The 23,519-nt window shown below is 50.7% G+C and overlaps 1 protein-coding gene across 7 annotated transcripts in view; it reads right to left on the bottom strand.

Moving 5' to 3' along the window:
- The window catches only part of KCNT1 (potassium sodium-activated channel subfamily T member 1), an 89,371-nt gene extending 65,852 nt beyond the window's left edge, over window positions 1-23,519 (bottom strand). For 5 of the 7 annotated variants that reach the window (XM_052815480.1, XM_052815483.1, XM_052815482.1 and 2 more), the window contains exons 1-2: window positions 22,951-23,519; window positions 6,888-7,067 (exon numbers count right to left, since the gene is read on the bottom strand). In XM_052815480.1, the coding sequence (XP_052671440.1) occupies window positions 6,888-7,067; window positions 22,951-23,096 (326 nt within the window). In that variant the 5' untranslated portion in view covers window positions 23,097-23,519. Of the gene's footprint in view, window positions 1-6,887; window positions 7,068-10,660; window positions 10,747-22,950 lie in introns of those variants that run through there. The other 2 variants (XM_052815488.1, XM_052815485.1) reach the window with 2 other exon arrangements.

Raw genomic sequence — 23,519 nt, 5'->3', positions numbered from 1 at the left:
CTTTTCAGTTAGGACTTTCTGCGTGTCCTGTACAACTGGTCGTGGGGAGTAAAAATGTTCATTTTGCCAGTGTGTTTAATTTTCCTTCAGTAAGGCCAACATCAGCCACTTAGGTGCTCCCCTGACAGCGTGCCCAGCTCACAGAGCACCTGGAGAGCGAGCGCTCACTGCTGGGTTGTGAGGACTGTCACTCCTCCCCATGGCCCTGCCCTTCCCCTTTGCTCTTGCACACAACGTAAGATAAAAAACCAGATCCTCAAGCGGTGTAAGTCTCTGCTGGGACTACACCCACCGCTCTCATCAGGGACATGGTGCTTTGCCACCCTTGCTCATGCTTTGCCCTTTACTTGGACAGGTACTCTCAGGTAACTTGAAACACTACGTTTTCCCTTTCAAGCCCATCCTCCCAATAAATTGAATAGAAACCAAAGTGAAAGTAAATAAACCGAGAAAATACACCAGGGAGGGATGGAAATTTGAGCCCGTAGTGTTAAATTGCGCTAAATAACTGAAAATCAGTGTTGTTCTTCCTTTTCATCAGGGCACAGCTGTACGTACTGCAGCACCCCAGGGACACCTCCACTCATTCCACCAGACTGCTGTGTGCGCTTATTTTCGTTACTAGCAAGGTCCATTACTGACAGTAAAAGCAATATCCCTGAAAAGAGTAATGACTTTTTTTTAAAATAGAATAATAGATATAATTATAAGAGAAGTGCATTTCTTCTCTTTACTCTATTACTTTCATAACCTCCCTAATATTTCTGCTGATGTCCAGGCATTCCTGCTTTAAGATGAATATGCAAAGGCACACCAATAGCTACAAGGAAATATCAATTTAAAAAAAATCCAAACAGCACTTCAATTAAGACTCTGCGTTAGTACTCATCACTGCAGCCTTTCAGAACAACTGAAAAAGCAAACCGCAATTAAGAATGATATCTATCATTAAAAGAAAAAATCTACAAACACAGGAAAACCCAAATGCTTTACATGAAGCTGCCTCAGGCTTCCAACACGCTCTTCACCCCAGTATATCCCATCTGGAGCCGGGCTGAGGAATCCAGTGGCAATATATGTTGGGTTTGCCTCTAAGGGAGAGGACCTGCTGCAGCCACCCTCGCTGGAGAGGACCCGGCCACCCAGGATTGTGGAGCGCAGGCTTCTTGGTTACTCTTCCATGTAAGGCGGCAAATGGGACTGGCAGCAGATTTAAGTACGCCAACACCCTGCCCCAGGTGCTTTTTCCCTACACTCCTATAAGCTCTGCTAGTCTAGACCTAAGGCACCGTGCTTCAGAAGAGCCCTGCTAGATGCCTGGTCCCTGGGACACCCCTGCCCACTCATTCAGAGAGCAGGCAGAAGCCCCGTCGGAGGAGCGCCCTGTGTCCAGTTTGCCCCCCATAAGCTCTGAGGCTCCTGGCCGGCAGCTTCTCCGACAACTTAGATGGTACCTGGGGACTGAATTCAATCTTGTCCCCAGCCTTGGCTGGCACAGCAGAGCTATAGGCATCTACTTTGGAAAGAGCTACACCAGTATCTGTCACCTGCCCGACTTGCCTTGCTGCCTGGCTCAGGAGCAGGAGCCCACACAGAGCAGCAGTCGCTCCAACCGGGAGCGGGCTTACTGCCGCAGGCTGGCTGAGCTTTCGGGAGTACACACTTGTTTGTGTACTGTCAGACAGAAACTTTCTGACAAAGTGTTGACTCAGGAAAACAGCCTAATCCAATTAATAAGTGTTTTGATTTTGCTTTGCCAGGTGGCAAAAGCAGAGGAGAATCGATTCAAGTGGTCACACTGGCACTCCTCAGTTTCTGTTTCGGATCCCACCTCCTTCACCAGCATTATTTATTGCTTGGTCTGGAGCTGGGCTCAGGCATCGCAACTGAGACTGAGTCGCCCCTTGTGAGATTCTGCACACAGGGCTGGTGGGAGACGGGGTCTTAACACGCTTATTGAGGGAAGGGGTATTAGACAATAAATACCTTCATCCCACTTTCACAAGCAAGGGATCAAACTGCTAGGAGATGAAGAGCCTTTGCCAGAGGAGTTTTGTGGCACGCAGGCATCAGAGCTGGATCTCCTAAATCTGGGTACAAACCTTCACAAGCGCAGACAGTACAGCCTGAACAGACACTGCAGTCCAGAACCTAAAATATTGGCAATTACCTCACCCTCACAGAAATAACTGTCTCTAACTTCTGGATACAAACTGGAATTTTCCAATTAGCATCTGCATCTTCCATATAAAATGAGGAAAATTGCCCATTAAATCAAAGAGCAATGAAGTGGGGATTCAGCTGCAGACATATTCAAGGATCCTGACACAGGGACACAAAACTGCTCAGATCCATTAATGTAATAATGCATTTGATGAGGAAGTCACTTAGGGCATGTTAGCATGAAAACTGCAAGGATAAGATCCTACAAGCCTGATATTTCAGCACTCCAGTTTGCTTGTGCCAATTATAATGCAACCTATGATTTAGAGCTACCAGTCAGTGACAAATTCAAGCAACAAGGACCAGATGTCAGTTAACAGCCAAAGAAGTTTTCAAAATCTATCTAACCTGGAAGTAGAAACTTGAAAGGATTCGCCCCAGTTGTTACAAGCCTCTCTCTTCTTGGTTATGCAACATCTGAAAAATCTTTGATTTGAAACAGGTGATAATAAAATTTTTATAAAGATGTTGCTGAATTCTTCTGCACAGGCAGCTTTTCCAAACATCCTCATCCATCAAAATGATTCTTTGCTGATAATTAGCCTCAGAAAAATGCACTTAATCAAAGTGACATCCATTACTTCTTGCTCCTGTAAATAGGACTGTGGCTTCTGACAACGATTTTCTGGAAAGTGTTCAGACTATTTAAATCAGGCAACAAATAAGATCCTAATGGCACTTCTCCACGATACAGTTTAATTTTATTTATGGGCTTTTTTTATACATGCCCCAACTCAGTTGTCAGCACTGTCCAAGAAAAGAGAATGCAGGAGATCAAAAACTGCCGTAGTCAGGACAGCAAAGATCAAAGGGATGCCACAGCTTGTGGTATAAAACAATATTTATCAATTCAGCAGATGTGCTTTCTCAGCTGCCTTTAATCAGCAAATACCAGTATCACTTTAGAACAGAAGCCTTCCTTACAGAGCCCAAACTTGCAGCACTGATGGGATGCTGCATTCAGCTCCTTCTCCCTTCCAGCAGCACCCCTTGGCCTTGCTCTGACACCCACAGGTACCATTGCACAGAGGATTTCCATGACCGGAGGAGTCGTGTGCCAAGTACATGAAAGGGCAGCCAGGCACAAGGAGTATTCATGCCCCCAGTTCTTCACCTTCTTTTTGTTGCAGGCTCAACATCTTAAACTCTGCCTTTACAGTTATATTCCAGCGCCTCTGAATACTTTCATGACAACAAAACATCAGTGAGATAAGAAATGCAATACTGCCATAAGAGAGCAGTACAGATCTCTTTTTCTCCCAGTATTGACACTAACAGAACCTTCCAAAAAGAGGGAAAGAAACTTCTAAACCAGACAGGACTTATGTCAGACAACTGAGGCAACTTCAACGTTCCCAAAAAGAACCTTCTCTCCCCAGCGGAGAAATTACCTCCCCGTCCCCATTAGTCAGATTTATGCCCCGAGACTGCAGTTTGTATCCTCTGGAAGTTTAGAGCTGAATGACTGTTAATCCTGTTTCTATAACCTAAAGTCCTGCCTTGCAAAAATGTCAAGCATGGTATTTAAATACAGTTGCACTGCATTCAAACACAGCTAAGCCCAAAGTCTTCCAGATGCCTCCTGGTAGTGAGCTCCAAAGATGAATAAGATGATGTTGGAAGGAGCACTTCCATTTGACAACTCTAGATTTGCTTGTCATTAGGCTTTTCTCTCTCTGTTGCACAAATCCATTTACCTCCCCCATTTCTCTTCCAGCCAGTCTTTTCCTATTTGCTTCCTAGCTAATTTATTACCATCCTCCACACAACATTCAAAGCATTATTTTAATTCTCATGTCAATCAGTCTACCTGCCAAAGAGTAAGCCTTACTTAGTTAGACTGACTGTCTTCACCTTTCACATTTTAAAAAGAAAAGTAAAATAGGAGCAGCGTATTTTACCTATTCCACCTCATATTCACTGATTAGTTCTTTCAGTTCTGTGGGTTATCTGGACACACTCTCTCCTCCTGCCATACCACAGCTCTCTAATTATCTACTTGTTCCAGAAAGCTCCCGTCTCCTCAAGCTCCAGCATTACCTCATTCTCTTACTTCAGTCCAGTGTTGGTGTCTCCTCAGCATCCTCTGTGACGAGGATGGATTAATACATCTCTAACAGAAGCGGTTCTAATTCCCCAGAAGCAGCGAAACCTGGATTCCCCTACACCCTGCCATCCTTTCAGCCTTCCACTGACCCCAGAAACCTCCTCACTTTCATCAGCACACTATTATTCTACGGGAGTTTTTCAAAAGCACATATTTGAGACGCTAATGTTTTTAGCGTTGCTTTTATAAATAAATGAGGTATTTAGTGCTATGGGTGAGTTTTTTCAGTGTTACAGACATAAGTCCAATGAGCTCTATTTTACCATTCACAGTTCCCCATACTGTTTACGTGGGGGAATTTTACTCAGCACAGTCCTGTCAGTGCTGTAACAAAGCGCTTCAAAGCACATCTCTGAGCTGCTTGGTATTTATAAGCACAGCAAAGCCAAAAAGGCTTTCTGCTTTTCTTCTGCTAGCCTAAATCAGCTCCTTCTTCAGTTGGTTTGGAACAGACTAATCTGTAGTCATAATTACTCCAGTGACCTTGCTTCATCTATAAGGTCCCAGTATCATTAATGACTTGGACTGAAACTGAGGCCTAATGGCAACATTTCTGAAAGCCTATGGCAGTGGCCCACCTCAACTCCCAGTGAAGCCAAGAGGACTATATGTGAATAGCAAATGTGCGCTCATAGATTTGCATTCCCAAACACACTGTGAAGTTTTCAATATTTTCTAGATGAAGGGGAAAGTCAAACAACTAAAGACAGCAGCACATAAAGCCAGTGAAACAATGATAACTTGAGAAATAAGGCTAATGAATTTACCAAAATAATTTAGTATCTCCACACTAAAATTAAAGAGAGATTCTGAATCAGAAACACTCATATCTAGATGAAAATGAAGATTAAGGGGTATACCAGTGAGATGCAGAAAACCCACACAATTTGCAATTGTCATCTTCTGTATTTCAGATCCATTCAAATACCTAAATATGGAAACTATTAAAACTCTAAACTTATCCAAATGAGCCATATCATAACCATTCTGAAATCCAAACATTTTCTGCATTGGAATTTCCAATCAGCCTCTCACCCGATGCCACAAAACTATATTAATGTTTAAGTGCCTGTTAAGGAAATCTGGGCTTTAAAATCTTGAGGATCACAGACTTATTTTCGAGAAAGATCAGTTCTTATGCAGCTATAAAAGTTAGGAACGCTTATTTAGAACATTTGTAAATCCCACATTCTCAAACGGAAATTCACTTTTTTTTTTTTTTGTATGACACTGGTATGCATAAAAAAAAATGAAACTACCTTTTAACACAGATGCACGAAAGCCTCGATGCAGGTGTACCAGATACACAGCAGCTACGCAAAGGCTAATTCACCAGCAACTGAAGGGTTTTTTTCAACAAGAGTTACAGCTCTCTCTGTTTACATCATGCAATTAATTGGTGGGAAAGAATTACAATCTTATTGACTCCCCATTAGCACTGTAGCTCCTTGATTTTTATGATATGAACAGAGTTGAAGGGATGGTTGTTCTTGTTCCTCTTCATCTAACTGCTCTGCTCGTGGAATTCACTTGCCACTCATGGCGTTCCTCCTTTTGCTTTAGCCCCCTCAACCCAGTAATAAATCCCTGCCAGCCAGCCAGGAATAGCAGGCTTGGTGCTCAATCCATAAAGGCCATTTCTCTAGGCAGCTCAAGAAAGGAAGAGTTGTGCCACATCCACAGCAGCTCTTTAGAGTCACTCTGCTCCCATCAGCATCCCCGGCCGCAAAGACAGCCTCTGAGAACAGGCTGGATGAGCCTTACCTCTTAAATAAATGTATGCGCCCAGCCCAAACTCTGCATATGGCTTAACAGGGAGTTTCACCAGTCCCTCACCTCACCAGGTGTATCCCATGCATCTCCCAGACAGCGGTCCCTTTTCCTCCTTGCCAGCGCCTGATGGGACTCCCAGACACAGCAAGCCGCTCAGCATACCCACACATCTCAGTGTCTGCTGGCCCAGTATACCCACGACTCCCAACGCCCAGCAGCTCCAGCATGTCCACCAGCCCTGGAACACCCACACGTACCCCGTGCCTACTGTCCGAGGCATGCCCACACACATCCCCGTGGCCTCCATCCCCAACATCCCCACACACACCCCAGTGCCCCCTCGCCCGGGCACGCCCACTGGTTCCTGCGAACACATCCCAGTGCCCGCGGACTCCCAGTACTCCCGCATCCCAACGCCCGCCAGCCTCTGCCTGCCCGCCGAGGCCGCCGCGACGGGAACCGGCCGTCAGCACCGCGGAGAGCTCCCGCGCCCCGCGGGGATCAGCACCGCGGAGAGCTCCGCACCGGGCGGGCTTCAGCACCGCGGAGAGCTCCGTGACCCCCCACCCACCCTCGGGGCGTGGGGGTCCCACCCGGAGCGGGGGGGTCCGCCTGTCTCCCAGGTAGGTGTCCCCAACCCCAGGTATGTGTCCCCATTCCCGGCGAGTGCGCGTCCCCAGGTACGTGTCTCCCTCCCTACCCCGCTCCCGGTGTGTGCGTGTCCCCGTACACCCCGCTCCCCCCCCCACAACCCCGCAGTCTCCCCCACCGGTGCGCCCCGAACCTGTCGTCGCTTTGGAAGGACTGGTCCCCCAGCAGCAGATCGCGGAAGCGGTACCGGGGCGGCAGGGGCAGCACCTCGGACTCCAGCTCCGTCATCTTCAGGGCGGCGATGTCCAGAATGACCCCGCTCTTGCGGCTCCCGCCGCCGTCCCCGCCGCCGCAGCCGCCGGGCGACGAGAGCCTGCGGGAGAGAAGGGGGCAGCGGCAATGGGGGGGGTGTGGGGGTGGGGGGGGGCCCACCCTGCCTTGCCCTGCCCGCCCCCGCCGCCCGCCCCCGCCCCGGCACCTCCTCCGGGGCCGGCTCCGCGCAACCTGCACCCCGACACGCACAGCCCGGCGCTGCCCCGAACCGCGGCCCCCCCCGCGCCGGGAGAGGCTGGCAGCCCACCGGCTGCAATTACATTGCGGGGCAGGCGGCGGTGCCCCCCCTGCAGAGCGCTCCCCCCGGGGGCATGGGTGGCGAGGGGCTCGGCCGGCCTCAGGCGAGGGGCCGGCGGGGTGGGCAGGGTCCCCCGGAGCGTCCCGCAGCCCGCTGCGCAGGGCAGCGCGGTGCACAGGACATTTGCTCCTCAGCAGGAAAAAAAAAAAAAAAAAAAACAAAAAAAAAGAAACCAAAAAAAAAAACAACCCAGAGAGCAAAAGGAGCCAATGGAAAAGCCCAATCTCCAGGAAGAAATAAAACCACTCGCAAGATAGATCTACAGCTGACAACCAAACCCAGATCCACCCCCAGCCTCCCCCCGCAAAGAAAAGTATGGATGGGAGGCAGGTAAAGCGATGGCTTCACAACGGTGCTGGAAGCAGAAGCACAACCTCCTCTCCGGACTGCCAGCACTTAAATCATCTGAACAGCCCCAGTATTAAATGAGAAACCGCGAACACTGATGAGTCAGTCATCTGTCCAGCTGCCAAGTGTCGTGGCCGGGAGGATATATCACCCATCCCTTGGCGTTCTGATGCCTCTGATCAAGGGATGGGGGGATCACAGTGCCTGGGAGAGACCCAAGGTGATTGCTCAGACAAAGACAGCTGTGTATGACCAGCTACATGCAGTCCGCCCTGCCACACAGAAAAGAGATGAAACTCAACCAGCTCTCAAACTATCATTTCAGAGGGTTAAGAGCTTGCCTTTAGTCTCCTTTTTCAAACCACATTTACCAACCAGAACATGGGTACGATACTGCTCCCCATGTCAGCTAGAGCTACTAATTATAGCAGATCAGGGTTAAGCTGAAACTTCCCTTCACAAGGCAACAAAGCCATCCAGTGCTGTAAAGCCAGTATACAGACACACAAGGCAAGATCACAGGTCCTGATCCTTTGGGTTCTGGCTTCACCAGTGAAATTTATCCATGCCATGACAGGAACTCCCATTTCACAGATCCTTTGTGGAAAGTGGGAAGGACCGGGAGAGCTTGGAAGTGAGGACGTGGTGCCTCTGCAGTGAGCTAATTCTTTGTCCCTCACATGTAACTTTGGACAGTGAGGCAGGCAAATAGCTGAAAGGCTCCAACTCCTGTCAGATGTACTTCCAAGGGTCTCACCCACAGCCTCTCCAACCCACTCCTACCACCTTCCCACAGCTTTGCCTCCAGTACATACTGCCTAAGCTACATACAGGCAAAAGAGCTTCAAACAGCTGAATACTAAATTGGCAATAAGCAGACATCTAGGGGTTTTGCTGCTGGCTGCAGAGATGGGATCTGAGGCTCCTCAGACCATCTTCTACCTTTAACAACTCAAACCCCTGTAAATAATTCCCAGCTGACCAGGTTCCAAAGTCCTGATCAGCTGTTGTTCCCAAGTTTCTGGAAGAGCAACCAGCATGTGAAATTTCTGCTGAACACAGCCCCAGAAGACAACACAGCTCACTCTCACTGCTTCGGATGATTTTCACTGATGTTATTTGCCACTTAATTCTATACCTCCAGAGATTTTCAATTCCTTTTAGCTGCCACATTCACACCACAGCCGAGGCTCTGCGCCGAGTAATGCATCTGTGCAGGGCCTTGGGCATCAGGGAAGTTATTCTATGATATACATTGATCCAAAACTTGGTCTTTAAGAGAAATCAAGCCAAACTCCTGTCAACTCAAGGACTCCCTCTGGATTGACGGATATAAGCACAGAAGCTAGCTGACCATCTCTAGCTCACACTGCAAAGGAGGATCTAACATAAATCTAATTACAAAAAAGCCACAATTAAGTCTTTCCTCTTAGAGCTTAACTATGATAAATTATGCCAAAAGCATACTTTCTCCAGGCCACCTCCAGCAAAGTTCTAGCCCAGCTGAGATTTCTTATTGCTGTGAGGCCAGGACAGCATCCAAAAACTGGACTTTTAGGGAGAGAAAAAAGAAATTTTAAAAATCATCCACTCTCTTATTATAATGCATACTTTAAAGTGGGGACCCAGGTGCCTGACTCCAAATGTGGGCGATTATAATTGCATTTGAAGGAGACCACCACACACAGTAACCTCCACTGATTATTAAGTGCCTGTTTAAAGGAGCATGTTGTTTCCTTTCCCGGAGGAAAGGCCGAGCGCTACGGCTGCACAGCCACGGACACACTGACTACCGTGTGGAAAGGGCACCTTCACACAGAGCTACCACCCCGTCTTATACTCCCCACAGCTCCCACTGCCCGAGGTCCAGGCAGGCAGATCCACTTTTATCTTGCACCCATTGAAAGCGAAGGACACTTGTATCTATACACAACCATCCTCTTCAAATGTCAAACACTTGTCTTTTGGGGTTTGGGTGTGGTTTGTTTTTTTTTTAAACTCCACATGATTCTTTTCAAACCCAATTAATCTATCTCTCTTGGCCTCAGATCATGTGTCAGATTCAGGAAACAAAGCAAATATTTACCACTGTCCTTTATTAGTGTTAAGAAATTGTAGTAAAATCCAATTATATCAGTATCTCTGGAAACGCAATTTCTGCTGTGTATTTGCATCTCAGTTTCTTCTCCCATCCACAGTAGCAGCTACATTTTTTAAATATTCTCACTTATTCTTGCATATGAAATCATTCAGAATTTTTAAAATTTGGCACATTTGTTTATTCTGAATGAAGGTTCAGTAAGACAAATATTGCATGCACCTATTTGATAAAGACATCTTTATCAATTACACAGTGACTTTAAGATATGTTGCACATCAGTGTCTTAGAAAAAAGTGCTCCTGCACTGCACACAGATCTGACACTGGCACGGAGAATTTGCAACCCTTCTCTCTGCCCAAACATAGGGATTCTGAGCTATAGAAATGCCACAGCAAGCCGGCTACTTCTTCAAAGCAGTAGTGGTATAAAATAAAAAATTCATGAACAAGCTTGTTTATTGCATAGTCTTCAAATACTACTGAAAAAAAAAAATAATCCCAAAGTGGTTTATAGCTAAATACAGGACTGCAGCTTTATTTTTATCTTCCCTTTCCTTCCTTCCTCCAGAACCATGTACCACTAAAAATGCACGCTGTAATCAGCATATGGAAACCTCAACACTATTCCACTTTCTCACTACGACACTGTCTCTCCCCCAGCTTGGCCAGCTCCCCGGCAGCGATCAGCACGCCGGGAGGGGGACACCCTACTGCTCAGCCTCTTGGAAACACGGGAACCGAGATCAAGCCGAGTGTGATCCAAACCAGATCTCCCCGTTGATCTCTCCTACCGTTAAACTGCAGCTAGACACATTCACCATCCCAGTTTAGCAAACACAGCTGCCCCTTGGAGCACACTCTAACAGGAGCCTCAGAGCTGCACCAACCTTGGGTTTCTTCGGTAAGCTTTCTCACGCGTGGGCTGGTCGCAATCACATTCTTCCCTTGCTGTATTTCCACCCGGGGCACACAGGAAAGCTACGCTGATGACGGCACCATCCCCTGAGACTGGAAATGCAGGCAGAAGACCAGTGACAGTCCACGCATCTGCCTGTGCCGGCTGGGGCTGCGCCTGGCCGTGGGGGCTCTGCGACACGCGTGCCCTGTGGAGTTCGTCAGAGGCTGTTCAGGTTCCCAGCACCCAAGAGGCAGCTTTGCCTCAGAGGAAACTCCACGGGCTGGGAGCTTGTTGCAATGTAGTTTAGGATTTTTGTTATTATTTTTGACTATACATGTCAAAGAAGAGGAAGGACACAACCAAAGTTCCTCTTCCTTGCACAGTATGCACCACAGAAACCACAGAGCATCCTCCTGCTTCCCACCACGAATCAAGCCCAAACTGCCCCGAGGTCATCAACAGATCACATAATCCTACGTTCTGGTACCTGCGTGATGAAACTGCCCGGACCTGCAGGCACCATCAGAAGCTCCAAAGCTCTCAGTGACACATCCTGCTCTGTCGGCACCAAAAATTATTGAAGACCCTCCCAGAATGCCCTTCCTCTCCTCCTTCTAGGGGCTGGGGTGCGTAAACAGAAGAAACAGCTGAACCTACATTTTCGGCAAATTCTTGCATAACCTACAGTCTAAATCCCTCCTCTCCCACTACTCCATGCTGTAGAAGGAACCAGAGACACAAGGTCCTGCTGGCAGCTGTCTGTCCCAACTCCATCCTTCCCCCAGGAGGATGTCTGGGGATGTGTAGCCAGGAAAGCAAGTACCTTGTGCCCAATCTCAACATCCCCTCCCCAGGCAAAGCCACCTTTCCTCAAGCTTTGGTACCGAGCACATACTGCAACACCGCAGCCAACTGCTGCCGCGTCACCTCTACCAGGATGGGAAGGACAGCCCTGGGCTGAGAGCAATGGTGGAGCAAGAGTCAGACGCAGGGTCTGACTTTTCTCTTGTTGTTGGCAGATACGTGGGGCTGCAGCACAACTTGGTGTTAGAGAGGCAAAGCCAACCTGGCCGTCACCGTGGCTAGGCTAAACCCAGCCTTTTGGGCAGCAACCGGGCACTGGTAGGGCGGGAGACTCCAGCTGCTCTTTGCTGGCCCAGACTCATTGTAGGGCAACAGTGTCTGGATTGCACTCAAGGGATGGGATACTTCTCATGAGAGCTCTTGAAGCGAGGCTGCCCCAAGACAGCAAGGACCCTGCCATGTCCTCTCCTCCCTGCCATGGTGTTTCACCAGCCCTGGCTGCAGAGTCTGGCCCTGCACCCCTTGTCCATCAGTGAAGGCAAGCTCAGCTGCTGCCAGGCTCCGAGAGCCTCTCTGATGAACAAAGCCATACAGGAAATTCTGCCCTTTCTTTTTCTATATTTATTAAAATATATACAATCATCTTCTATTTGCTTCTCCTCCCACAGCTCTTATGGTTACCAGGTTACAGTTGTTCCCCCCTCTTTTTTTGTTTTTTCCTTCTGAGTGACATCCCTGTGGGGTCTCCTAATGGCCCGAGTGCGTGGGGAGACGCATGCTCGGTCTCCAGAGCCGGGCTGGAAGACAGCATCCCCCCTCCCGCGCCGGCGACACGCAACTGCTGCAGGCATTGGCATCGCTCCCTTGGCAAGGAGGGGCAGCGAGCTGGCACGGCAGCACAGCACAGCCCAGCCAGAGGAGAGGGCAAAGACCATGCAGCGAAGGAAAGCAGCGGATCTGCACACACGTGGGCACGCACACGTGCAGGCTAGGTCCTACGACAGGCGTGCCTCGCACACTGGCTCGGCATCACCCTTCCCCAGACACCAACCTCAGCAGCCTTCAGGGCAGGATTTCTCCATGGGAGTGTCCTCATGGAGGAGTTTGGGTGCTCATTTCAGGCACAGAGCCGCTTTCTCTGCCACCGCCTCAGCAGCGCATGTTCCTTATCTCCCTGTGAGCACCAGCTAACATGACTGTCGGTTACGTCTCAGCTTGTCAGAGGAAGAGCCCCAGGTTGTTATCCCACCATCCCCTCTCCCTCCCCAGAGGTCACCTGGTGACTCATTGATGCCATTCATTTTGATCAGCAGTCCTGGAACCCAGACGATGTGTCCAGAGCCACAGAAGGATCTTCTACACCAAGGTGTGGCCTGAATGGCCTTCTGCGAGGAGCCATGGTGGGGAGGAACGCACGCACAGGCCAAGTGGTAGGGTTCTTTCCCCCCAAAACTACATTAAAAACATCTCTTCCATTTTCTAAGCACAAGCCCCACGACCAAGTGATAAATCATTGCCATCAGAATGACTCCCAACCTTAAACATAATCAACAAGAAGCACAAATGCTGCCAGCTGTGTGAGCAGAGCCTGCCCCTGCCACATCTGCGTGGAACAACCATGTGAAAGGAGCCTTTATTGCGGGCAATCCCACACATCAAACCAGGGGGACAGGAACGATGAACTAATGAACTTGCAAAGTTACTCTCTGATAATGTATGAAAAAGAGCTAAAAAGACTGGCACTAAAGTCCCAGGCACTAACGCCCTGAGCTTGGTACAGAAAAGGGGAATTAGGGAAAGATGGGGTGTCTATTTCCTTTAATGAGATCATTTTCTCTACTTCACAAACACTTCTGCATCCCCACGCAACCACCTTCCATTTCATTTAATTGTTTTGTCAGCTTCTTGTTACTTGTCCGATGGTTGTGGATTTAATGCTTTTTGATTCAAAGAGCTTAAAGTGCTCCAAGGGATGTGAACAGGCCCATCACAACATCCAAGTCATGATTTCCAGATACTCTAAGCAGCTTTGGCCCAAGTCATGTTTTGTGGGTACGACAGCTGCAGAACACACATACACACACACATATATATCTACACACAATATATGAAGTGCTCAGTCTCCCAGATTAAACTCCGGCATCCAAATTTGCAACTCCATGGACAGTCAGACTGTCCATGTCAGGGGCTGCTGTTGCTCAAAACTTCCGCAGAATTGCTGAGCCCTGTGACAAATCCATCCATCGCTTTGCTTTCAACAAGCGGGGGCAATTTAGCACCACAGGCCTCACAGAAAAATTAGCATTTTGTGTATTTCACATTGAAAATGAACAGGAAGCGTGAGTCAGTGCAAAGCTCCACAAGCCTTCTCCCCACTGGCAATGCTATTTTCTAGAAGATAAAAGTAGAAATTGTACCTTCCAGGTCCAGAGCTGTTTTTCTTATTAGACAACCCCATATTAGCAATTCAGCCCCACGACTCCCCATTCCCTTCTGGCCTGATGCACACGTATGCTCTGTACAACAGGGTAAAACTCACAGAAGGCAAAGCCCCGCTGAGAAGTCTTTTCACTCCTCTTTGATCCCAAAGGCAGCACATCGAGCACACGAGTGGCACAGGCAGGCAGCTCAGCTCCTCCAGCCCCGACACCCGGGAGGCCGGTGAAGCTATCCATCGGCAGCCCTGCCAAGGGCAAGGCAGCCGGGAGGAGCGAGCCGCAGCCAGCCCCTTCCTCAAGAGCATCCTACAGGGAGGGCCCCAGCAGTGCTAGGGGTGTTTCCAGCAGAAGCAAAGGTAAACAAGTCATGATGATGTGCCTGGTGATTGCAAAGCCTCAATAACACTGGGAGAAAGGAGGGAGGGGAAGCACATCCTACACACCCTTGGTTCCCCGCAGGTGAGGGGACCGGCTCCCTTTCCTCAAGCCTGGGCTGGGGCTGCCACGCCGGTGAAGCGAGACGGCGGCACGTGGCCAGGTTTCATCTCTTGACGTGCACCTCGTTCTGCAGCACACCGACTTGTTCCCAGTGCCTTCCTGACCACCCACGCCAGCCCCTGCACTCCCACTCCCTGCCTCTCTGCCAGAGGCACAGATACGTGCCATGGTGGGGAGATGACAGAAGGGACACCTGCAGCCCTGGGAGCCCTTTCTACATGTGCCCTAAGTTTCCAGTTTAACCCTTGCTATTTTAGTTTTGGAATTGCATATCCCATCCTTCCCTTTTGCAGAGGTTTGTGAGGCAGCTGCAGCCATGTGGGACGAAGAACAGGCTGGAGATGGCAGGGAAGGGCTGGTGGGGAGGGGGTGAGGAGCACAGGAGAAGGCACACACCAAGGGCCACCCAGAGCAACCCCAAACCCATGTCCTTTAGCAAGAGCACATTGTAGACATTGCTGCAATTCAAAAAACATCCCCCCAACTTCTGGAAGCAAACAGGCTTCAGCCTCTCTCAAAGAGCCTCCTGGAAGGAAAAGGCACTTATCTCCTCATCTTTGCTTGGCAATATTAGCTAATACCAAAAGAAAAAGCTGAAGAAAGAATCTGCGGTGCCTAGTGCAGGGAACCAGCCTGGGCTCCCCCTCCCAAGCCCAGTAGCTTCCAGGCATCACTGAATTCTCAGGGGTTTTGGTTTCATGAGCAGTGTCTGTCACCCACAGGTCCCTGCTGTGCCAAGCACCGGGGACATGAGCGTACCATCTGCCTGGGAGAGCCATCCAGGCAAGACCAGAAAGAGGAATTCAAGGAGCGCATGAACAGAGCGGTGCCAGGAACAGGCCCTCGGTCGGTGCCCGGGGGAGAGCAGGGCAGTGCCCGGGGCAGAGCAGGACCTGCTGGACCAGACACCTCCTTACCCCGGTGCTGACTCAGTGCCAGAGCCGCATCTCCACAGCAAGGGTAATAACAGCACCCAGCCAGGCTTGTACTCCGTCAGAGCCAGGCAGTAGAACATAATGGTCCATGTGCAACCGTTTTAGTCTATTGTGTAAATATGCAAATAGAGTGCAAATTAGCTCGGATGATCACTTACAGCACAACATACCAAGCCCTGCTTTCCTAAGGCCACAGCTCTGCTCCCCATCCCAACGTCCTTGGGGCAAGGGTCTCCAAGGGTCTCGCTCCGGCAGCCGGGAGGGCTCCTGCCACAGGAGGACTGGCAGGACATCACTCCCTCGCCTTCCTCCAAAGGTGAAGATTCAAATCCCCACTGGAAGCAAACCACTTACACCAGCGATCTGCACCCAGGGACAAGACAGGCACAACACTCCAGCTGAGATCTGCCTGCGGCCACCCATCCAGCCCGACCCTTCCCACCGGGAACAGGCTCAGGAGCACCCACAGCACTCTTCCCAGCATCTCGGTCACAAACAACCTCAGAAGGAGGGACAAACCCAAAACACACTCAGCCTGCTGAGCCAAGGTCACTAACCCTGCCGGGAAATTCCTGACCCAGCGATCTCCAGGGATATTTATGGATTACAACATTAAACTATATCTTCCTTGTAGGAGCTATATGCTGAGGAGCAGGTTTCCCAGAGCACCCGGCCCTGCCCCAGCAAGGACATGACCCTTTTTTTTCTCATCACAGCATTGGATTTGCAAGGTGGCCTGGGAGCACATGCAAGTTCATTTAAAAGCAGAATCATCCCCACTGCTCAAGAAATCAAGTGACAAGGACTGCTGGAAGTGAGAAACGATCCCTCACTGCGAGGCCCCATGGTCCCGCTGGAGCTTTCGGAGGCTGTGTACACCAGGGTCCCCTGAGAAATCACCCAGCCTCTAACGACAGGGTGCTGTTGCACACAGGGATAACACCAGGCTCATGATTCATGCCAACCAACCGTGAAAAGTCTTAAACCTAGACAGATCATTAGACTAAAAAGAGAGCAATTCACTTGTCACAGCCTCCAGCTCTGTTCCTGGAGCCAATAGCCAACCCTCTACTATTACCTGCTTAAGAAGGGGAATATAATTCCTACCGACACTACAGCAAGTCTCTACATCTCAGCCACTCCTCTATTCACAGCCGTTAGGTATCACTTATCCCAGTGCAGCTACGCTCACCACCCAGACTTACCCCTCGGCTGTCCCACGGGTCCCTGCTCCAGCAGCTGGCATCATGAGGAAGGCCAGAAAGCCAAGTGGGTCTTGGCCAGTTATAATCTTCCCACGAGGACTCTTCTTAGTCCCCACAAATCCTAATACTCCATCACAGTTACCCTTCTGCAGGCAACGGCAGCCCTCCTTCCTCCAGCCCAGGGGACAGAAAAGCTCACCTCTAGCTAAAGCGAGGCTTAAAAGTCCTTTGCCTTCCTGCTGTTGCCCAATCCATTTTTTTTCCTGGGGCTTCCCCTCCTGCATGGAGCTTACCTGGGACCAATGTCACCCTCTCCACCTTGGGAACCAGCCAAAACCCTCATCTTGGTCGATGACCGGTTGCAAGCAGGACAATGCTATCTGTTCCCAGCTCTCATCAGAATGAGCAAGGAGATGCTCTCAAGGCAGAGCTCGTTACTCTCCAGAATCATTATTCACAGGAGCATATCTGGTATCCCACAGCACACGATCCTGGCGGTGTCTCACTCCCCCTCACTCCAAGCTGTTATACCCTCTCCCAAATTTGCCAGTGCCCAGTATTTTTCAGGCTCACGTCAAAAAAAAAAAAAAAAAAAAAAAAGAAAAAGGCTGCAAGATCAGAAAAGTGCTAATTCTTGCTAATGATCTGCTGGGAAAATTCTCCCTTCTGCACAGCCCCAAACTGCTACAAGCTGCTAGGGATGAAGCATGGAGAAGAAACTTCTCTGCGCTCCAGACCCCTGCAGAACACTCCCTTCTATTGAAAGCAGAAAATAATAGAGACGTGGGAGGAGGAAGAGTCTTTTCACACTGTTCAAGGATACAAAGACTTACAGAAATAAACCCCAGGCGGCAGGCTTGTCAACCCTGCCAGACCAGGATGCAATGGGACAAAGAGAGGGATGTCTCCTGGATTAGAAGACAGGAGACAAACAGAAGGGGAACGCTGAGGCAAACACCTTCCATGGGGTCCCACAAGGCTCTCTGTTGTTCCATGGATTCAGAAGCGATGGTGATGACTGCAAATTATCCAGTATGGTCAAACCTAAATCTGACTGTAAACAGTTGCAGGAGGATCTTGCAACACCGACTGACCCAATGATAAAATGTCAGACGAAAATTAGCATCAATAAATGCCAACTAATCCAAAAGGCAGGGGAGAAAATCACCTTCCTGCACAGGCACTAGAAGGTCTGCAAATTAGCACTCAGAAAAGAGCTAAAGTCACGGTAGGTAATTCCACAAAGCCAACAGCTGACTGTCAGTGGTGGTCAAAACCCAAAACATTAGGAGATGCTCTTATACTACAGATAAACCCACTGCGTAGCCACACACACTTCTGGGGGGACTCTTCAGAGATGATAAGGCACAGAGAAGGGCAACGGAGATAACTGTGGGATTATAAAGTGTTTTGTACAAGAAGAGACTAAATAGATCAGGAGGAGTCTTTAGCCTGGAGAGAGACATGATGAAAGGCAGGTGAAATCAGGGCAGACGACCAGGGAGCAAGCACATCACAAGAGCTGTAGGGACCCAGGGAAATCACAGGGCAGCAGGCTCAGAGGAAAAGCAGCACGTTTTCACAACAAGCAGCTGCATCAGTGAATTCACATCTTCTTACAGAGGCAGAAAGTACCAATGGGTTCAAGAGGGACCAGGCAAATCCCAGGGAAGAAATCCACGCACGTCTTGGAAGCACAACTGCTGGCTACAACCTCCAGCTCAGGATCCCGATCCGACGGGCTGCAGCAGTACAGCCCTGGGAAGGGTCGCTCTGTACCTGCCTTCCGTCCCTGTCACCGGCCACTGGCAAAGGACACCAGGCCAGTGGCACCTGTGCTCAGACCTAGTATGGCTCTTTGCCACTTTTTATTCATAAGAAGGATGAATGAGATGTTCCACACTCCAGCACAGTTTGGCATGGATGCAAGAGAAACACTAACAAGCTCCAAAACAAATTGCGTGCAGCACTTGGGAACCAGGCGTGGAGGTCAGGAAGAGGTCACTGATGGAGAATTGGGAGGATTCAAATAGATGCTGTAAATATTTTTGCAGAGCAGAAAGAGCCTTGAGGACAGGCGATGACCTACTTTGCTGTTCTCCAGCGAAGGGTGACACAGCCATGCCAGAACCCAATGGCAGTTTCTAAGGAGGACGTTCAGCATGTCGGGGGTCCTTTGTTAAACAGAATAGCAGGGGGGGTCCCAAAACCTCTTCCCACTGACCCAGGTGTGCTGGCAGGTGCTCTCCTGTGGCAGTTTTCACAGCACGACCTGCTGACCGCCCTGTCAAGCCCCAATTTCAGACTCCTGCCAGAGCTGCATGCTTCTCTTTCCTCATCAGCTGAGAAAAACAAGAGCAGAATTCCTTATCTCTGCTACATAAACACTCTGAAAATACAGGGTGTTTGGCCCTGTAGTTTTATGGCTCCCTATTGCAATTTCTCCCAGAACAGCAAGGCCAGAATCCCCACAGGCAGCCAGAGCAACAGTTGTTGCAATCCACAAGGCTGACTTTTTGGAAGCTGATAAATGTCTAAGCTAGTAATCTTGCCTGGAGGAACTGGTTATTAATTAGCTACACAGTCTGGTTCAGTGCAAGCTCTGCCAAAACAGCATCTTCCCATTCATTTCCAGAAAATGGCAAACTTAAGAGACAACAACAGGCTCACAGCTGCAGGAACCATCCTTGTGCTAAACTGAGACAGTCCATTTGATACATCTGAAGTGTAGCAGGAGAAGACATGGGAAATTCAACGCAAGTCTGGATGAGAGTGTTCACATTGAGCAAGAATCCAGTTTAATCAATGCTTTTTTTTTTTCTTTTATTCATATCCTTCATGGATTCAGATCAACTTTTCCAAGCCCTCTCATAGAGACACAGCCCTGGGAACTCACCGATCACCTCGGGTTCAGCAAGGACAGCAGGCAAACACCTGCCTTTGGACTCAGAGGCTTTGACCAGAGCAGCAGAAGGTGCCCATAGGCACTTTTAACCTTGCTGCCACTGCTCCAAATCTTGCCATGATTTCTAGGGCCAGAAAGTACGATCTGTCCCGGCTGCCCAGTCGGGCAGGACTGAAGACAGACCCCACCACAGCCCAGCCCCTGTCAAGCCAAGCCCTCTCCAGCTGGCACTCCGTAAGCACGTCCAGAGCTGCCATGCCAGCGGTGCTCACCGGTCTCTCTGGATGCTGCTCTCCAGTCCCCAATCTCGGCTTCTCAAGCACTTGCACACCGCCCAGCACAGGACGTCGACTGTTTACTCCAAGTATAAACAGCAGCACTGAACCTAAGCAGCACGGTGCAGTCTAGCAGACAGACAGATCTCCCGTAAGAGACATTAAAAACAGACATGAGAAAAGACACATACGTCTAACACAAAGATGTGATCTTCCTAAGCAGCTTCTCCAGGTATCATCATGCATGCCTTCTTCTTTCACCTTTTTCTTCTTAAATAAGCCATAGTAGCGGGAGGTAGCGGATGGAAAAAACAAGTCTCCTCTTGCACGTCCCTGCTTCTCCCACAGGCCCCCTTACTTGTGCAGGATATTTTTGCATGAGTCCTTCCATATGGCTGCTCATCCATCACTGCTTCTTCTCCAAGTGTCCTTACATGGGCAAAGCAGAGGAAGCACAGTGCTGGCTGGAGGAAATCCTGTATTCCCCTAAATGACGGACTAGCTCCTTGTACAAACATTTACCCAGATTTCCCACGAGGTAGGAAAGTAAAATTTAGGCTGTTTGTACCCTCTGGGTGCCAGAAGTGTGTATTTGCTCTCCAAACATACTTTCAAGTGCTTTTACAGTTAACCCCTTGCTTTCCAACTGGAAGGGACTTTCAGGACCGTTGTGCCCTTATAAAGAGAGCCAGGAGAAAGCACACAAACATTTACACACACGTGTCCACACTCGGGCAACTGAGAAGATGGAATTTCTCTTCAACAGCTTTTAAGCCATCTCTAGATTTGCTAAGCAAGGGGATAATTGAGGCTTCCATTTATTTTAATGGGGCCAGCCCCGCTGAAGTCCCCTTGAACATTTAGCAGAAGGTACATTGAACATGTTATACATCTTTGCTGCTCAGATATATTCGGGCTCTCACATCCTTCGCGCACACCTCTGGTGACAGGTCTGCTTGTCTGCCATCACACCTACAGCTACAAGTATACGCCTGGAAGCACGGAGCGGAGACAAGCCGAGGAACCTGCGTAGGACTCCCGAGCCCTGGTCTGCCCTGGGGACTGCACACCCGTCAGACACAAACCCCATGTCAGACATGGGCAGGGTCTGAGCAGAGATAAAACCCACGGGAGGGGAGGAAGAATCTCTTGTACCAGGCAGAGGCTGAGTGATAGCAGGTTGTTAAATGTGGATGATCACGCACTGAAAGGGGACGCGCACCCCCAGTCCACGCTGCAGAAGAGGAAACCACACAGCAGATTAGCCAGTGGGCCCCTGGGATCATCTAATGGGGGAGATGGTGCTTTTTGCTCTGCCTGCTCCTGCACGTTTCTCTTTAGCCATTTTACAACAATCATTTTCTGCTTCTTCAGCTGAACAGCACTGGAAAAGCACATTAGAGATTCAGGCTGCTCTGAGCTGGAGCTGGGGAAACAGGCAGCTATGGGCAAAGCTGCCGAGTCCTCAGGGCTCCAACCAGTTTGTTCAATATCTCTGGAAGGGTAGCAAAAGGGCTGAATGCAGAGGCAGGCAAGATAAGCCATGGAAAGCAACGGCATTTCAACCTCCCCAGAGCCAGAGGGGGTTCGAAACACATCGAGCCGTATAATAATAATTAGGAAACAAAGCTCTTCTGTTCAGATTGAAAGAGACAGAGGGGAAGACCTTTGGACAAGGATTTTGTTGTTGTGCGTTAGAAGAGGATAAATGAGCCCGAGCAGCACTGCAGTGTAAGTAACAAGGAGCAACAACTGCTGTCTGAGCTGAGCAACTCATCATTTTCCCGTAACGTTGGAGTCCAAACCCTCTGCAAGCTGCCGTCTCTAGCCTGACCTCTGATCTCTCCCCACACACAGAAGCGTTCGATAACCTCCTCAAGGACGTCATTTCTGCAAACACACCGAGTACAGCTGCAAAATGAGGTAATTGGGTTTGGTGAAGGCACTATAGCTCCACAGCCACCCCGGTGTCCCCAAGGCAACTGAACGGTGTTCTCAGGAGTTAGATAGTCCTGGTTCCCAAGGCATTGCGGTACCTTGACCTCACTGGATGTTGTGCCTCTGACAGAGAGGACAGCAGAGGGAAATGATGAGGGGCTTAATCCCAAGAACCAATATTTAAGGATTTTACCAATTACCCAGTCAGGGGCAATGTACTTAAAGTTAGAGAGTTCACCGAATAGACCGTGTCTTCTTTTGCCATCTAGGCTTTTAGGAATAAAAGATGGTCTCCCCAAATGATAGCGAGCAGATGTCAACATACAAAACCCCAGCTGACCAGCCCAGGGCACAAACCCGGCCAAGGTCCTTATCTGTCAAGAATGAATTGATACACACGCTTCATTTGCTCATTTAAGCTGATATTTGGTGAGTGTGACAGCCAGAAGAGCCGCACTAGTAAATATAATCAGGGCGATGATAACATAAAGGAGTTATCAGGAAAAGCTGGGATACTTCAGCAACAAGCAGTCGTTCCCTCGTGAGACACGTCTGCTGCTGCCTGGGCACAAGAAGACAGTGGCCCTGGGTCCCTGTGATCCCCTCTGAGCAGCTCTTCACTTCCACACCACAGCCCCTCCCTCGTACTGGGCATTATAACTTTGGCATAAAACCAGCCTAAAGCTGGAGCGTGGGCCGCGATGCCCCTAGGGAAACGCAGCCCTTTCGCCTGCGTGCATCTTAGTCCCCTGGCCTTGGGGTGGCTTCGGGGCTCAGCCAAACCAGCTCCTCTAAACCACCACCTGCCCCGCACACCAGGGAGCACAGCCTCAGTCCATGCTAGGCACGACGGAGGGGCAGCATCCACCCTTTTCCCATGAAGGATATGACCGGGAACAACTCGGGGATCTCCAAGCATCCCCTGGACCGAGGCAGCCTCTCACTACTCCGTTCCCCAGGCGATGCTGCCCAGAAGGGCGTTCTCAGGGGACCCCAAACCAGGCCTGGAAGTGTCACGGAAACTTTTCTTCCAGGCTCGGGGCACGGGAAGGGCGGTGGGAACGCGGGGCGAGGGTCCTGCCGGGCCGAGCCCGGCTCCCCCCGCGGGGTCCCGGCGGCGGTGGAAGGGGCTGCTCCCCTCGGCTCGGGGGGCTCCGCGGTCCCCCGGCTCCCCACGACGGCGACACAGGCGGCCCCCGGGGATCCCCGACCCCCCCGACCCCCAGGGCCCGACCCCCGCCGGCAGCCCCCGGCCCCGCGCCGCGTCCCGCCGGCGGGTACCTGTGGGCGCTGCCATCGTCGTAGACGAAGGAGCGGTTGGTGTAGCACTCGGTACAGACGGTCGCCCCGCCGGCCGCCCTGCCCTCCGCCGGCGCCGCCGGCTTGTAGATCCCCTGCAGGCTCCGCTCTTCGCCCGAGAAAGGCATCGGCGAAGCGGCGCGGGTGCCCGGAGAGGCGAGCCGGAGCAGAGCATGGGCGCCCCGCGCCGCCGAAGGCACCGGCCGGGGGCTGCCGGCCGCGGGCAGAGCCACCGCCGCCGTCCCGCTCCCGCTCCCGCTCCCGGCCGCCCATCACGGCGCGCCCCGCCGCCGCCGCAGCAGCCCGCGGGCCGGCCGGGCGCTCCGCATACCGGGGACGAAGCGGCAACAGGTACCGGAAAGTTACCGGGCTGGGCGCGTGTGGGAGGGAAGGGAGGGAGCGAAGGAGGGTCCCGCCCTACGCGCACCGGCGGAGCGCCGCCGCGGCGGCCCCGCTCGCCTCCTCCCGCCGCCCGCTGCGGCTGCGGCGCTGCCCGCCGAGGCAGCCCATGGCGCGGAGCGGCGGGGCGGGAGCCGCCACCTCCCCGCTCC

This window comes from Harpia harpyja, chromosome 19 (assembly GCF_026419915.1).
Source record: "Harpia harpyja isolate bHarHar1 chromosome 19, bHarHar1 primary haplotype, whole genome shotgun sequence".
NCBI lineage: Eukaryota > Metazoa > Chordata > Aves > Accipitriformes > Accipitridae > Harpia > Harpia harpyja.
Note: the sequence above shows the minus strand (reverse complement) of the source record. Positions and strands in the feature narration are given on the sequence as shown.